Source organism: Saimiri boliviensis, chromosome 7 (assembly GCF_048565385.1).
Source record: "Saimiri boliviensis isolate mSaiBol1 chromosome 7, mSaiBol1.pri, whole genome shotgun sequence".
NCBI classification, from domain to species: Eukaryota; Metazoa; Chordata; class Mammalia; order Primates; family Cebidae; genus Saimiri; species Saimiri boliviensis.
In genome coordinates this window covers 65178474-65195124 of record NC_133455.1, presented here as the reverse complement: position 1 = coordinate 65195124, position 16651 = coordinate 65178474, and the positions used below count along the sequence as shown (strand labels likewise).

The following is a 16651-nucleotide window of genomic DNA, read 5'->3' as shown; positions in this document are numbered from 1 at the left end:
AGTTATCAGCCCAACCACTCCTCTCTGCTCCCCCTTCTCATCTGATAAAACCCCAAGTTCCACAGTAGGAACAGTGGTTGGATTTTTTGGTGGGTTTGATTACATATATTGAACAGGCAATACTAGAATGTTCCCATCCAAAGAGGCAAAGGATAATTTTAAACTACAGCTTTGGAAACTGGTTGCACTCATCCTGTATTCCAAACCCCACTCTCCGATAATGGGAAAGGGAAAAAGCCATGAGCCCCCAAGTGGGAAGCAGGAAGAATTGCAGGAGAGTTTCAAGTGGTTGCTAATGGGAATCCCTCCTGAGCTGTCTTCCTAACTCTGCCAAGGAGGGGTTGGTTGTCTACAGTAGGAGGATGACAACAGAGAACTTCCATGCTGCTCTTAAGAACTGAACTCCTACCCGAACCATGAAAGTGGAACCTTCAAGAGCAGCCAGCACAAAAAGCAAAAATGTCTTTGGTCGTCCAGGTCCTGCCCATATCTACAGAGAAGCCCTGGGGGCGAAGTGAAACTCCTCCAAAGGAGGCTCAGGTTCGTCAAACCTAAGGGATCACAGGCATCCAAAGCTCACTCCAGCCAGCAAGTGCCCCGGGGAGCTCAGATGGACAAGGGGGAAGATGACTGCTACTGACCTGTTAGTACCTGCCTAACACAGAAAGTTGGGGAAGGGCTCTAAGATCCAGTGGTGAAGCCCAATAATCCCAACTAGCAACTAGCCTGCTTGGACCACTGGGGCAGAAAGAGCAATTTAAGGTAAGACCCTGAGGTCCACAAAAGTAGAAATCTCATTTGCCACTGTACCTCCCATGTGTAGCATCACAACTAGCACATAGCAGGTGCTCAATAAATACATGTCAAAATGAACAAACATTATGAGCATGGCTAATGGTATTGAAGGAAGAAGAGCTCAGGGAAGAGCTCTCTCACAGTAGGTAGGGGGACCCATCCTTCAGAAGATTCTTTTATTAAAATTGGGTAACATCAATAAGGGGACAGTACAAAAAAAATTTTGGTCCATGAAAAAAACATAATAATTCAGTTAATAAAAACAGTTCTCAACAGGGACACTGTGGAAGTACTGAGCTTCCTTCTCATGGTTCCAGCCAGGAGGCAGGCCAGGGCTCAGCTGCCCCAAGGTTGTCCAGTGTCAACCTTTCAAGGGGGGGGGGGGGAAATGGTGGGAAAGGGAGGATGGGAAGAAAATTCTGCTGTCCCCATTGTAGAACAGGCAGGGATTTGGGGGTGGGGGTGTGCTCGCAGGAGCCTGAGGAGGGGGTGGGGAAGCAGGGGCTTTGTCAGTTCTGTGGGTTTAGAGCCCATGCTGAACGGAATTCCCCCCCTGTGCCCAGCTCTCTCCCACCCTTGCTGTGTTGAGTCTGCGAGCCCGGGATATGCTAACTCGGGGGTGATACAACCTGGAAGAATGTGAGGCTCCCCTGGAAAGATGCAAAAACCATCTCAGTTCCAAGGGGCCAAGATCACAAGGTCCTGCTGCTACCTGAGGGGTCTGAAGCTTTGAGGGCAGGGGCTGGGGAGTCACAATCTTGTGAGGCAGGGAGAGGGAAGAGTCACAAACCCAACTCAGCGCTATTCTCCAGCCCTAGGCGCTTTCACTCCTCAGTGCCCTAAAAGTCACCAGTAGGTGTCAACTGGGCAGGCAAGGGACAGGAAGACAGGGATGGCCCAGGGCTTTTTACCCGTTTGGTTTTAGGCCTGTTTCTCCATTAAGGGATGGGGAGGCAGGGTGGAGTGAATGAATGAGTCACATCTCCAAACAGCAGCAGGAAGGAGCAGCCTCTGCTGGCAATGACAGTTCCCCAGATGAGATCCCTGGTGCTCTGAAAGGGAAAGGCAAGATTCCCCCACCCAAATGCCTGGAGTTAGGGCAGATTTGAGGGAATCACAAAGGGCAGCCACAGGGAGTGTCTGGGAGGGAGCAATAGTTAAAGAACAAACTCCAATACTGATGTGGACCCCAACTAAGGAGTGAGAGAAGCACTGAGAGAGCAGGCCAACCCAGAGGGCTGGGGACTGACCTGGGGCCCCGTGGAGCCCAAGAACCAGGGTTTCTTTAGTGCTACAGGGCAACAAGTGAAGGGAGAGTTTGCTCTAAACCTGTGGAGGGAAGGAAGGAAATCAGATTCTGTTACCAGGAGAGTCAAGATCAACTAGCTTATAGAGTGCCCCCAGGCCTGAGTCTTGGAGAAGGGGCTAAAACTCCCAACTCCTGGGTCTCTGAAGGGCAGGATCAGTGTAGCTGGTCCCCTCAAAGACCACCTAACTTTAGGCCCAATCCACTCTGAGCACTCATTACCACTACAGGTTCTCTCTCTAACACTATCTAGAGGTCTTATGTAGACCAGGGGAGGGTAGAGGCACATGGGAACTTTGTGGGGCAAAGGGAAGCTGTGGGTAGGAAGGGATGGGGTGACAGAAGAGGATAAAAGGTGTCTTATGAGACAGAAATGTGAGACCCTCTTCATTCTGTTGTTGTCCTTGAACCAACGGCATCCCCTGGAACGCCCCAAGCAAGACCAAGGCAGGTGCTATGAGGCAGGCAGCACAGGGCCCAAATCAAGAATCGGTGCAGCCGAACAGGGCTGTGGGAGAGGCCCTATGTATTCCGGATTCCCAGGGCTTGCTCTAATTCTTGTCGTCTCTGCTGCACCTAAGGAGAAAATAGTGAAGGGAGTGGAAGATGAGACAAACCAGAAGTTGGTATCTAACACCACTGACCCCCATCAGGGGTGAAGACCCTGTGTCTTTTGTCAATTTCCCCCGTGCACCCCCGGTACTTACCTTGGAGTAGAAATACCGGCATACGGCCTCCTGAGCCCAGGGCTGGAAGTAGAACTCGGCTCGGCGCTCCTCCTCTGGGTTACCCACCACATCAGTCATTGTCTGAGGGAAGTGGAGATGCGCCGTGCGGGAAGAGAGAGAAATACTTGTTTGTTTCCTTTACACCCATTATTGCGTAAATTGTATCCTCCCAAAAAATGCTGAAGTCCTAACCTCCTAGTACCCATGAATGTGACCTTATTTGGAAATAGGGTCTCTGCAGATGATCAAGTTAACATGAGGTCATTAGGGTGGGCCCTAATCCAATATGACTGGTCCCCTTATGAGGGGGGAAATTTGGACAGACGGACACGTACAGAAGAAGAGACAACATGAAGTCACAAGGAGACCACCACCTACGAGCCAAGGAACGCCTGAGGTACCAGAAGCTGAGACATGCACAGAACAGAGTCTCCCTCCCAGCTCGCAGAAGAAAGCAGCACTGCCCACACTGATTTTGGACTTCCAGCCTCCACAAATGTGAGACAAGCCTGTTGTTTAAGCTGCCCAGTTTATGGTAAGTTTGCTACAGCAGCCTCAGCAAAATGATACAGCCAATCACCCCTTCCATCAACAAGTTGCTGCCTTGTTCTGAGATCTTTCCTGGCACCCCCTTTCCCTTGCTCCTCTGCTCCGCCTACCTAGTCACAGGAGGGGTGAGAACTGATGGGTTTATACTCTGTGCCCATTCCTATCTTACTGCCTGAGCTTCCTGTGCTTCCCTATCTGGGAAATGTCTTCAAATCCCAAATTTTCCATGAAGCCTTAGAGATTCCAGCCTCACTATCTCCCTTCTCTGAATCATCTTATTGGTCCTGGGTCAGTCCGATAATGTCTTTTTTTTTTTTGAGACAGAGTCTCACTCCTTCAGCCAGGCTGGAGTGCAAGTGGCACGATCTCAGTTCACTGTAGCCTCTGCCTCCCAGGTAGCTGGGATTATAGGTGAATGCCACCACGCCCAGCTGATTTTTGTATTTTGGTAGAGATGGGGTTTCACCACATTGGTCAGGCTGGTTTCAAACTCCTGACTTCAGGTCATTTGCCTTCCTCAGCCTCCTAAAGGGCTGGGATTACAGGCGTGAGCCACAGTGCCCGGCCTGATAATGTCTTATATGGTTTACTACTTTTTATCATACTAGTTTCTTTTTTTCTTTTTGAGATGGAGTTTCCATCTTGTTGCCTAGGCTGGAGTGCAATGGCAAGATCTCAGCTCACTGCAACCTCCATCTCCCTGGTTCAAGTGACTGTCCTGCCTCAGCCTCCTGAGTAGCTGGGATTACAGGCACCCGCCACTTCACCCAGCTAATTTTGTATTTTTAGGAGAGATGGGGTTTCACCATGTTGGCCAGGCTGTTCTCAAACTCTCGACCTCGGGTGATCCACTCGCCTCGGCCTCCCAAAGTGCTGGGATTACAGGCGTGAGCCACCATGCCTAGCCACCTAGTTTTTTTTTTTTTTTTGTGAGATGGAATCTCACTCTGTCACCCAGGCTGGATTGCAGTGGCGCGATCTCAGCTCGCTGCAACCTCTGCCTCCCAGGTTGAAGCAATTCTCCTGTCTTAGCCTCACAAGTAGCTGGGTTTATAGGCGTGCACCACAATGCCTACTAAATTTTTGTATTTTTAGTGGAGATGGGGTTTCACCATGTTGGACAGGCTGGTCTCAAACTCCTGACACCTCAAGTGATCCGTCAGCCTCGGCCTCGCAAAGTGAGATTACAGGCGTGAGCCACCGCGCCCAGCCATACTAGCCTAGTTTCTTCAGACAGAATGTAGGCTGCTTTGAAAGCAGAGATCAGGTCTTCCACTCTGTATCCCTGACAAGATGAAGCAGAGTGACAGACAAAGTAAGTACTAAATTAACGCTTGATGGCTCTGCCCCCATTTCCCTACTTAATTGCAAAATGGACCCTGGAACGTGCTAAAGAAAAATCTGGCCCCTCATTCCTTAGTCTGGCTCTCCTACCAGCTGCTACATATAAAAAGCAGCTGTGTGCCTCACTGACCTAAGTCCCTTTAGACTTCTCCTAGTTTTTTTTTTTTTTTTTTTAAGACATACTCCACCTCCCAGATTCAAATGATTCTCCTGCTTCAGCCTCCCAAGTAGCTGGGACTACAGGTGCATGCCACCACACCTGGCTAATTTTTTGTATTTTTAGTGGAGACAGGCTTTCACTGTGTTAGCCAGGCTCTCCTGGGTTCTTTACCTTGAGGTCCCTGCACTGGGACTGAAGCCAGTCATTGATGAAACCCTGAGGGTCTCTGGCAAAGCTCAGCATGAACTCCCGCTGAGTCTTCAGCTGGTTGATGGTTTCTATTGTCTCATGGATCTGAAAGGAAAAACGAAGCTCATACCATTTTCAAACTTGTAAAATGAGAAGTTAAATAGCAGGTGGTGCCTGACAACTCCACATGACACTCCCAACCTAGGCACAGTGCTGCCCAGAGGTGGCACCAACATACAGAGCTCCAACTGCTCCAACCCTTGGCATTCATTCAGCAGGTAATCTGCCCTTGTCTCTGTCTCTCTGTATCCCCTCATGTGGAAAGTTTTCCTTTTGGTCTCCTCAATGCCCACCATGGGCAAGGCTACATGATGAATACTTATTCCACAGCACAAGTAAGTCCAAAAGTGCTCTCAGGAAGAAAAGGACTGGCATATGGGGCTGTCTCAAAAGCTCGCATCTCTGGATTTTGTTTTCAAGTCTCTTCTCATTCTATATACTCCTCCCAGTAATTTCTTTGACTTGTATGTCTTCCATTACCAATGACAGGGTAATAAACCCCCAGTCTGCAGCCCAGAGTCCATTTTATAAATTCCAACTAATCCAACTGCTTAAACTTGACATCTCTACAACTAAATTCACTACCCTTTCTCCAATACCTGCTCCTCCTCCCCTCTTCCCAGTCATAGCGAATACTACTGTCTACCCAAGCTAGAGACCTGGGAGTCATCCTAACATTTCCTTCTCCCTCACCCCTCACTCTAATACAACCAGTGGCCAAATTCCTTCAATTCCACTTTGACACCTCTCAAATCTATCTACTTATCTCCATGTTCACTGTCGGGACTGTAAATTTAGGACCTCAACACATCTCATATGGATTGCTGCACCAGCCTCCTAACTGGGCTTCCTGCCTCCAGCCCTGCCCTGACAAATTCTTCTCCACCTTCTTCCAAGTGATCATTCTACATACAAATAGCATCAGTCCCTCCACTGGTAATGAGCTCTCAACCAGCTGCCATACACAGTGGTCAGGATAAAACATAAACCAGTTTTCTCTGAATCAAAGCTTCTTCCTGACTAGGTATCTGGCTCCCTGTCTAGTTTGTCTTCCCAAAGCATCCCATCCCTGGCACCCTCTGCTGCCTCTAGCACACTAAACAGCCTGTACTTCTTGAAGACAACAGGCTCTCTCTCTCCTCTGTGGACCTTTACATGCCCTATTCCCTTTTTCTGGAATGTCTTCTGCCTCCTATACCCCCAACACCACTACCCTTTTTGCCCTTTCATTAACACCCACTTTGTCCTTCAAGATTTAGTTGAGACATCAACTCTTCCAGGAAAGCCTCCCTTTCTCCTTCATGTTCCCAAAGCACTGTTGGCTTTATTTACAAGGACTGTGTCTAATAATAACGATAACAATAATAGTGGCAGGAGTTACCATTTGTTCTTGTGTGCCAGATACAGTCTCATGTCTTTACATACAATTCCTCATTTAATCATCATAGCAACCTGATTAAAATAGGTACTATGGGCTGGGCTTGGTGGCTCATGCCTATTATACCAGTACTTTGGGAGGCTGAGGCGGGCAGATCATTTGAGGTCAGGAGTTGGAGACCAGTCTGGCCAACACAGTGAAGCCCCGTCTCTACAAAAATTCAAAAATTAGCTGGGTGTGGTGGTAGGCGCCTGTAATCCCAGATACTTGGGAGGCTGAGGTGGGACAATCACTTGAACCCAGGGAGTGGAGGTTCCAATGAGGTGGGATTGCACCACTGCACTCCAGCCTGGGCAACAGAGCGAGACTCCTTCTGGGAAAAAAAAAAATAGGTAATATGGTCTCTATTCTACAAATCACAAACTGAGGCTCAGTGATATTAAGAATATCCCCAGAATCAGAATTCATTTGAGTCTGGCTCAAACCAGTACCAAGCACAGTACCTGACATATATTGGCTATCACCATATTTTGAATGAATACTAAGAATCAAAAGGAGGCCTGGAAGCTGTGATGGGGGTTGGTGGTACCCAACTGTCAAGGGCACAGACCCTTACCTTGTTGTCTAGAGTAGCGATCTCCTGTTGGCTGGCAGTGGACAGCAGAAAAGAATTCATCTGGGTCTTCAAGGTGTCATCCACTTCAACATCAATGTCATAACAAGCTGTCTTTTTCTGGTCATTCGGGTCAACACTGGACAGGAAACCAAAGGGGCTTGGTAAAGAGCTTGTCCTTGCCCCCTAAGACCTGATTACAAAGGGTCAAAAAGAAGGCCCAGGATGAAGAGAAAGGGGGCTAACTGCAAAAGGGGGCTAACTCCAACAACTTTTGGGTGTGACAGAAATGTTTATTGTGGCAGCTAGGTGGTATACACGTCTGCCAAAGCCTTCAAACCACACTTTGAATTGGTATAATTTGTTATATATAAATTATACTTCAACAGAGTTGATTTCTTTAAAAAGTCAATGGTAAACATTCAAGCAGTACAAAAGGTATCCAGTGAAAAGTGTTTCCTTCCTCTCCAGAGGAAATCACTGCTATAGCAGAAAATCGATGCTCTCTTTCTTCCTTTAAAAAAAATTTTGGCAGCCAGGCGTGGTGGCTAACGCCTATAATCCCAGCACTTTGGGAGGCCGAGGCGGGTGATCACCTGAGGTCAGGAGTCCGAGACCAGCCTGGCCAACATGGTGAAACACCTTCTCTACTAAAAAATTAGCCGGGCGTGGTAGCTCACACCTGTAGTCCCAGCTACTCGGGAAGCTGAGGCACGAGACTCTCTTTTTTTTTTTTTTTTTTTTTTTTTGAGACGGAGTTTCGCTCTTGTTACCCAGGCTGGAGTGCAATGGCACGATCTCGGCTCACCGCAACCCCCGCCTCCTGGGTTCAGGCAATTCTCCTGCCTCAGCCTCCTGAGTAGCTGGGATTACAGGCACACGCCACCATGCCCAGCTAATTTTTTGTATTTTTAGTAGAGACGGGGTTTCACCATGTTGACCAGGATGGTCTCGATCTCTTGACCTCGTGATCCACCCGCCTCAGCCTCCCAAAGTGCTGAGATTACAGGCTTGAGCCACCGCGCCCGGCTGAGACTCTCTTTAACCTGGGAGGCAGAGGGTAGGGAGCCAAGTTCGTGCCACTGCATTCCAGCCTGGATGACTGTAAGACTATCCCCAAAAAAAAAAAAAAAAAAAAAATTTTTTTTAGTGGGCCATGGTGGCTCAGGCGTGTAATCCTAACACTATGGGAGGCTGAGATGAGAGGACTGATTAAGCCCATGAGTTCAAGACCAGCCTACACCACACAGTAAGACCCCTGGTTCTACAAAAAATTTCAAAATAATTCCTGGGCATGGTGGCACACACCTGTGGTCCCAACTACTCAGGAGGATGAGGTGGGAGGATCACTTGAGCTCAGGAGGTTGAGGATGCAGTGAGCCCTGATTATACCACTGCATTCCGGCCCAGGCAACAGAGACTCTGTCTCAAAAAAAAAAAAAAATAGTAATTTTTAAAACTTTTTTGGCTAGGTGTGGTGGCTCATGCCTATAATCCCAGCACTGTGGGAGGCCAATGCAGGCAGATCACTCAAGACCAGGAGTTCAAGACCAGCGTGGCCAACGTGGTGAAACCCCATCTCTACTAAAAATACAAAATTAGCCAGCATGGTGGCACATGCCTGTAATTACAACTACTTGCACGAGAATCGCTTGTACCTAAGAGGCAGCGGTTGCAGTGAGCCAAGATGGTGCCACTGCACTCCAGCCTGGGTGACAGAGTGAGACTCTATGTTTAAACAAACAAACCTGTTTTCATTGTTTCAGAGACAGGATTTTGCTACGTTGCCCAGGCTGGATTCAAACTCTGGAGCTCAAGCAATCCACCCACCTCAGCCTCTGGAGTAGCTGGGTCTATAAGGAACATGCTACTGTGCCTGGCTTTCTCCCCTTTAAACTAAAATTGACCCCAGAATGAAAGTCAAACACAAAATTTAAAGTGGTCTAACTTTAAGCATAGGAATACAGGACAGACCAACTTCTACTGACCTAATTTCTAGGTTGAGGAGTTACTACTAGTGATGGCTCAGGGTCTGATCTTTTCTTTTTTAATCTTCCTATCATCTTGTAGGTTCAGGGTCAAAAGAAAAAAAACCCCTTACTGGAATTAATACTGAGTAAAGGAAGGAAGGCAAGGAGACTATATCCAACTACAGAGACATGCTGCTTTGAGAAGAAAGGACTTTTTTTCACTCCCTATCTGCCTGGAGGTGCCTTGCTCTCCATCTTCTAAACAAAAAAGTGAATAGAAGTAACATAATTGGAGGCTCAGACTTGAATGCCGAACCATCCAGAGAAAAGATGGGCCCTGAGCCCTTCTATCAGTGAAGACCTGGTAAATGTTTAACAACTGATCTTCCAAAGGAGGGCAGGAGGAAGAGCCCAGGTGTGTGGTATTTGCTGATCTCTGGGGCTTAAATATTCTGATTTCAAGCTACCAACATCACATGACTGTTCAGAGTTGGGAAGAGATGTGTGATAACAGATAAATACATTATGTCCTATTTCCACCAGCTAAAAATAGGCAAATATAACAGGCAAATACAATAGGCAAAAATAACCTCAAGAGCAAAAATACGATACAATGTAATAATGAGGAAGTAATACATTTTGAGTATATGTTACCCACTTTTAGTCTAATATATTTAATTATAAGTTTATATAATTTAATTGTAATTAACAGCTTTGTTTAACAACCTGTTTGCAAAATTCCTGAAAATTTGACAACTGGCTCGTGCAAGTTGGTAGAAGGCAGCTCCAGCACAGCACTGCCTCTCACACACAGGCCTACCTGATGACATGATTAATGATGATAGGTTCTGGTGGCATAAGCAAGGCATGGAGCCGCTGAGGGATCTCTGAAAACTTCATACGTTGAGACTCAAAGATCTGTAGCAAAGGGCAGAAGCACCCGAGGTTAGCATTTTGAGTATAACTAGGAGTCTAATGGATTCTAGCAAAACAATGGGTCCATTACTTACCTGCTGCAGGTACTTGTCACAGATGACAAACTCCCGCTCATGAGGATCCTGGAGCTTATGTGTCTTAATATATTGCCACAGTGCTTGGATGATCACTGGACGAGTCTGGGTGTGGATGCCCAGAAGCCGAGCTAGGCGGGGGTCTAATTTAAACTGGGGAGGCTGCAGGGAACCAAAGGGTATAGGGTATGAAGCTAGTTAGCTGGGTCTATATGCAGTAATACATTCAAGCTATTCAACAAACAATGTAGAGCTTTCTCTGGGACAGAAAAATTGTAGGAAGAACTCAGAGATCACTAAGACTCTTATCTCTATGCCAAAGTGGCAAATTATTCACAACTAGATGTAAGCCCTTTAAGGGGAGGCTGCTGACTGGATGTGGCTGTGAAAGCTGGACCCCCCTCACACCACCACAGAATACCTGGTAATCCAGCATCAGTAGGACAGTACACCGTACATTCACGTCTCCTGGTCGCTTCACCTGAAAGCCATCGGTCTCCTGGGTAGTGGCGGTCCTGTGCCACTACAGAGAGGAAGATGTCAGGGGGTGCTCTCCCAGAGGAAGAGCTGGGGTGGGAGGGAAGAGCTTCTGTAATGACTGAATATTCAACTTTGATTATTGAGGCTACTGGAGAAGAGTAATAGCAATAGCATGAGGCATTTTTAAAAACTGCATATGGCTTTGGGATTACTGTCTGTGTATAAGTAGATTAACCTTTTAATTCTGTTTGTGGTTACATTTAAGTAAGCCTGAATGTCTAGTGATAATTTTATCCACAAAATGGCTAATACACATGTGAACAGTAACATAACATAGCTATCATTTACTGAGTACCATGTGCGAGAATATTCTAAGACATTTACCTGGATTATCACTTTCCAAACATCTATACAAGATAGGCACACTTACATCTATTTTACAGATAAGAAAACTAATGCTCAGCAGAATAAAGTAACTTGCTAGGTCAAACAGCCAATAAGTGGTGGAGCTGCAATCTGAGCTCTGGTGTGTCTGATTCTACAGTCCATATTCTTAACCACTATACTCTATTGCTATAAAATTAAGTTAAATATATTTACAAATTTCTATTGATTCTATGACTTACTTCCCTTATTAGGTGGTAAAGACCTTCCCATGTCTCTTAGTGGTTGAGGTTAAGGGGCTGCAGCTACACTGGCAAAGAAAGGAGCAGGTTAAGTTCACTTGGAGTGCTGGCTGGACTAGCATTCTGGTTTTTCCTGTATCCCAAAGAATACTGTTGCTAACATGGGCTTCAAAACGGTGTGCAATCAGGCATCTTAATAAAGGATTTTTGGTGAATAGGAATGTAAATCTAAATGGACCAGAGACCAAGAGGAAGTTCATGATGGTGACCCTGGCAAGTACTAGTACCCTATCAGTCAATCCCTCTAATTACAGCAACCGCTACCAGGAAAAAGTATGATTGGTGCATGGATAACTATGTCTCACCATCATTAGCAAGCAAGATGCAGAGATGGCCTGGCATGTACAAGAGGCCACCAGTAGAATTTCCCTTGAAAGAGGCGGCAGTGATCAGGATAGTAACATTAAAAGAAAAAGTTACATTACAAGAGCCCTTGGTCCTAACTAAACATGCTAGTGCCACCTAGAGGTCAATGTGCAAACTGTATACCTGGAGTAGTACCGTGTACACCCAGAGTGACTACTTTCTATCTCCCCTTCTTAGACATTCAAATATGGCTCCCAAGTCCATCATCCTCCAATCAGAGTCAAAGCCTAGAAGGCAGAACTACTCACTTCTACCAGATGGTTGTCTGGCCCATACAGGTCTTTGTCCAGTTCAATCACCAAGGACTTAAAAAAAGAAGAGAACTTCCTCTTTTGTTTAGTGGCATCATATTTGGACAAGGCTGACTAGAGGAGAGAAAAGAAAAATCATGTTAGAAACGGCCAGAAGAATCTTCCCAAGACAAAATCCTATGAAAAAGGAACCCCAACAGCAATGGGAAAAAACTCAAAAATATCTTCTGAATATCTCTTAGGAGAGACAGGCAAAGTAGGCATCTGGAGGTATTAAACCCATCATGGTAGCAACAGAACCCTGAAGAAGCAGCCTAGAACACCTACAGGGTCACTGTTTCACCCAACCTCATTTGCCCAAGGGAAATGAGGCAAGTTAAGCAAACCATTACACATAACTAAGCGAGTTTGAGCAGGGAAAAGTCTGATTCTAGTGGGGAAATGAATCACAGGCAATAAGCAGCCAGAACAAAAACAGCTTTATTTGGACAGAATGACACCACCAGCAGATGGACCAGACCTATATAGAGAAGGAGGCTCTGACACTGAGCCCTGGTTCTCCTGCAAAAGTGCATTCCAATTAGCTTGCCTGTGAGCAGCTAAAAATAGAGCCAGAGAATGTAAGGGAATGAAAGAAAGGTGAGCTTCCCCGAGGAGCTACTGGGGTGGGAAGTTTGGGGGCTATCACCTGTCAGCTGATGCTCCCCAGGAAGCAACAAAGAGCCTGTCCGAGAAATCTATCCCACTTAAACTGCAGGGTGTCACCAATGAAAGCTGGGAAGATGGAGATACCACAAGGACTCAGAGAGGAAACATGGCCTCAAATTGAGTGCAAACTCACTTGATTAAAAATAAAAAACAAACAAAAAAAAACCCTAAATAATCTACAAATATGGCTAAATCCAACAGCCAGCAGCATCAAGAGGAAGGTAAACAAGTCAGATCCCAGGACAATAAATTTCTCCAAATGACACCAGTGAGGGCCAAAGGTGTGGGGGCAAAACACAAAGGACGATTGTCTTTTGTGCAGGGAACAGCATCGCTCTCCCTACTGCTCCCAAAAGGAGCTGTGAGCACCAGTTAGGCTTCCTGATGACCAGATAACACTGTTCATTCCCAGCAGCTCCCACCCTAGATGCCAACCATGATGGACCTTGAACTCACATCCTCCAGGAGCCGTCCTTCTACCCGAAGCTCCCAGGAAGCCACCGTCCCTTCCCCATCCTCGGCATCTGACTTAGCCGGATTGAAAGTGTTAGAAATGAAAATTCGCAGCTTCCGTTTTTGCTGAGGAAGGCAGAAACAGGATTGATCGTGGGGCTGCAGTGGTCTGATGTTGAAGACAAGGGTCTCCCCAAACCCCAAAATTACTCCTAATAGAGTGGCTTACTGTCTACCCAGTCCCTTGAATGGATGGATAAAGATTCCATTTAGAAGAGGAGTACTGGCCATCAGCCTAAGTACAACTGTAGACAGTGGGATGCCAGGTGGACAAAGTCATGCAAGGTGCCAGGTTCCCAAGGTAGCAAAGCAGTTATAGCAAAAACATGGCCAAGGGTATATTTCTAGTGCAAGAGACATCAAGAGCCCCTCCCCCTTTGCCATTCTGTTCTTATCCTCCTAATGTAATTCTCAGTTTGTAGGCGGAAGGGAGAGATGCAATTTAAATGCCAAGGAGAGTTGTGCTGTGCCTTTGATTTCTCATGCTAAGCCTGCCGAAGGTTCCTGGGTCCTCTCCTTTGGCTCTCTGCCTAGTGCTTTCCTCTGTTACCTTGATAGGACGTTTCAAGGCCTCTTGGATATCTAGCCGTTTCCTCATGATAGTCTGGTCCAGTTTCCTTTCAAAAGCCAAGAGATCCATGTAGGCCTGGGATTCTGGTACCAGTTCACGAATCTTAGGAACAGAAAAATTAATGAGATCTAGGATGATCATCTCTATACTCAAAGTCACCACACTTTCCAGAAGACCTATAGCCTGGACTCACCCTTTGAGGTAGAATTTTGTCAGCCATCTTCTTTTTCTTTGCACTGCTGGGAATACATACCATTATAAGGTTGAGACAGAACTAGTCAGAATGTGAAAATAAGCTGTCAGCATGTCCATTTATAGTAATGCAAAGGGATTGCAAAACTTCTCTCAAATCAAAGAACCACCACCACCACCACCATCACCACCACCACCATCACCACCATCACCACCATCACCACCATCACCACCACCACCACCACCACCACCACCACCACCACCACCACCACCAAGCATTCTCGAGGATCAGTCCTGTAGGACCATCTGCTGACAAAGCACCACTACTTCTTGGTTCAGGTACTCCCACCACCTGTGTCCTCCCAGGCCTCCTCCCTCCCTCCCTCTGCCCTAGGATCATCTTACTTGTGGTTTCGATTTTGGACCGCCTGCTGCTGGACCTGCTGGATCTGCTGAGGGGCAGGTCTCTTGCGGGACTGGTCTATCCCTGACTGGGCCAGGCCAGGTCGGACTGAAGGGTTCCCCCCATAGCCAGGAGGTCCCATGGAAGGTCCCTGAGGTGTCATTCGGCTGCCTGGCAGCATACCTGGTCTCTACAGAGGGGAAAGGACCCAGAGATGTCATGGTTTCACCTGCTAAATCCCACCAAGAAAGAAAAGCAGGGGATGCGTGAATTAACTGAATGAAGTAAGGTTTAGGGATGGAATGGAGAACAATGAGAGGAGAATCCTTTGCTCCAGTAGTTACTCCATAGAAAAATAGGGTCCAAAAGCTAAGAGAGTCAGATTATATTGAAATTCTCCTCAGTCTATTTTGGATCGGACACATTGGACATCTCGAATTCCACATTTACTCTGCTAGCTACTATCTCTTTAGAAGCTGATCTCAATTTGCCAGCTACATCTGTGATCCTCTGATCACTGGATGGAGCTGCTCAAGCCCCTTTGCACTCTGGCCCTCGTAAAGGTATCCCGGACCCACTTCACCCACCCTGTATCTCCACCGACTCCCCAAGGAAACAATGCCCCTAGGATCAGGTGGGGACGCTAACCGCCTCCCTCAACCCCCACCCAGAGCCCGAACCCCTCCCAAGGGAGTCCCTCCTACTTCTCCTCCGACCCCTGTCACTCCCAGGTCCCGCTCGGCCCCGCCCCCGGCCCGCGCGCCCCTCCTCCTGCCCCACTCACCGGATAGGCCGCTCCAGGCATCGGGGAGCGGTACAGCCCTTGACCCGGAGCCGGGCCCATTCGCACTGGAGGCCCCGGAGTTCCGCCCGGGCCCAAGGCAGCAGCCGCGCCCGCCCCTCCTGAGGCTCCGGCGCTGCCGCTGGGAGCCACAGACTGGAAACCCGCCCGGGCCGCCATCTTCCCGGAGCCGCCGATGCAGCTGCACAAAGAACCGGAACCGGAACTCCCCCCGCCCCCCGCGCGCCCCCCGAGATCCCGCCTGTTCCCCCGGCCGGCCGGCCGGCACGGGAGGCTCAGGGTAGCGAGACTGTGGGCTAGAGCGGGGGGCGACTAGCGGAAAAGGCGTGCTGGCCACGCCCTCCCGCCTTCACGGTCCAGGAGGGAATACCATAGAGAAGAGCTCTGGGATAGAAAAGCCCCGTGAGCGGGCGCCCCCAGGCCGACGGGAGGAAGACAAGGACGGGGAAAGGGGGACCGCAGCCTCAGCCCGTCTCAACCCTGCCCTGACTTCTAGCCCTCTGATGAAGAGAGGCTTTGAGTAATAGCTTCATCTTGACGCATGGCATTAACTTTCCAAAACGCTTTGATTGCTTTTCGTTTCATTTTCTTACTGCTGTAACTGTCCGGGGCTGAGGAGGGAAACGCACAGTTTATTCCGTTTTACAAATGGGAAAGCTGAATTCACAGAAGGTGAATGACTTGGCAAAGGTCAACCAGCAAGTTAGCAGTAAAGCCCAAGCCAAGATTCCAGATCTCCTTGCTCATAGCCAGAGACTTACTCCACGGATAAAGTGCCTCAATAACTACCTCATGTGGGAACTTCAACCTAACTTTGTCTCTGGCCTAACCTGCTTCCAGATTATTTTATTATTATTATTAGATGACGTCTCTCTCTGTTGCCCAAGCAGAAGTGCAGTCGTGCGATCTCAGCTCACTGCAACCTCCGCCTCCCGGGCTCAAGTGATTCTCCCTCCTCAGCCTCCGGAGTAGCTAGCTGGGACCACAGGCACGCACCACCATGCCAGGCTGTTTTGTATTTTGGTAGAGATGGGATTTCTCCATGTTGCCCAGGTTGGTCTCGAACTCCTATACTCAAATGATCCGCTTGCCTCAGCCTCCTCAGATCCTGGGATTACAGGTGTGAGTTATTGTGCTTGATCTGAGATTTTTTTTTAATATTAAAAAATAGTTTCGCACCGGGCGCGGTGGCTCACGCCTGTAATCCCAGCACTTTGGGAGGCCGAGGTGGGTGGATCACAAGGTCAAGAGATCGAGACCATCCTGGTCAACATAGTGAAACCCCGTCTCTACTAAAAATACAAAACATTAACTGGGCATAGTGGCGCGTGCCTGTAATCCCAGCTACTCAGGAGGCTGAGGCAGGAGAATTGCCTGAACCCAGGAGGTGGAGGTTGCGGTGAGCCGAGATCGCGCCATTGCACTCCAGCCTGGGTAACAAGAGCGAAACTCCGTCTCAAAAAAAAAAGAAAAAGTTTCGCTACGTTTTGCAGGCTGATCTCGAACTCCTGACCTCTAGTGATCTGCCCACCTCAACCTCCCAAAGGGCATGGATTACAGGTGTGAGCCACCGTGCC

General features: G+C 47.9%; 1 protein-coding gene across 2 annotated transcripts; it reads right to left on the bottom strand.

The window, feature by feature from the left end:
• Positions 1–957: 957 nt before the first annotated feature.
• On the bottom strand, positions 958–15379 carry SMARCD1 (SWI/SNF related BAF chromatin remodeling complex subunit D1). 2 transcript variants are annotated; one of them, XM_039471647.2, is made up of 13 exons: positions 15057–15379; positions 14275–14462; positions 13871–13913; positions 13657–13779; positions 13050–13172; positions 11883–11999; positions 10524–10625; positions 10103–10264; positions 9913–10010; positions 7126–7261; positions 5054–5176; positions 2809–2910; positions 958–2677 (listed from the first exon to the last, which is right to left on the bottom strand). In XM_039471647.2, exons 1-13 carry the CDS (start codon positions 15231–15233, stop codon positions 2624–2626), a joined length of 1548 nt encoding a protein of 515 aa, XP_039327581.1. In that variant the 5' UTR covers positions 15234–15379; the 3' UTR covers positions 958–2623. The 2 variants fall into 2 exon arrangements, with proteins under 2 accessions (XP_039327581.1, XP_039327580.1); XM_039471646.2 differs by having other exon boundaries at positions 13871–13916; positions 15057–15358.
• Between the last annotated feature and the right edge of the window lie 1272 nt (positions 15380–16651).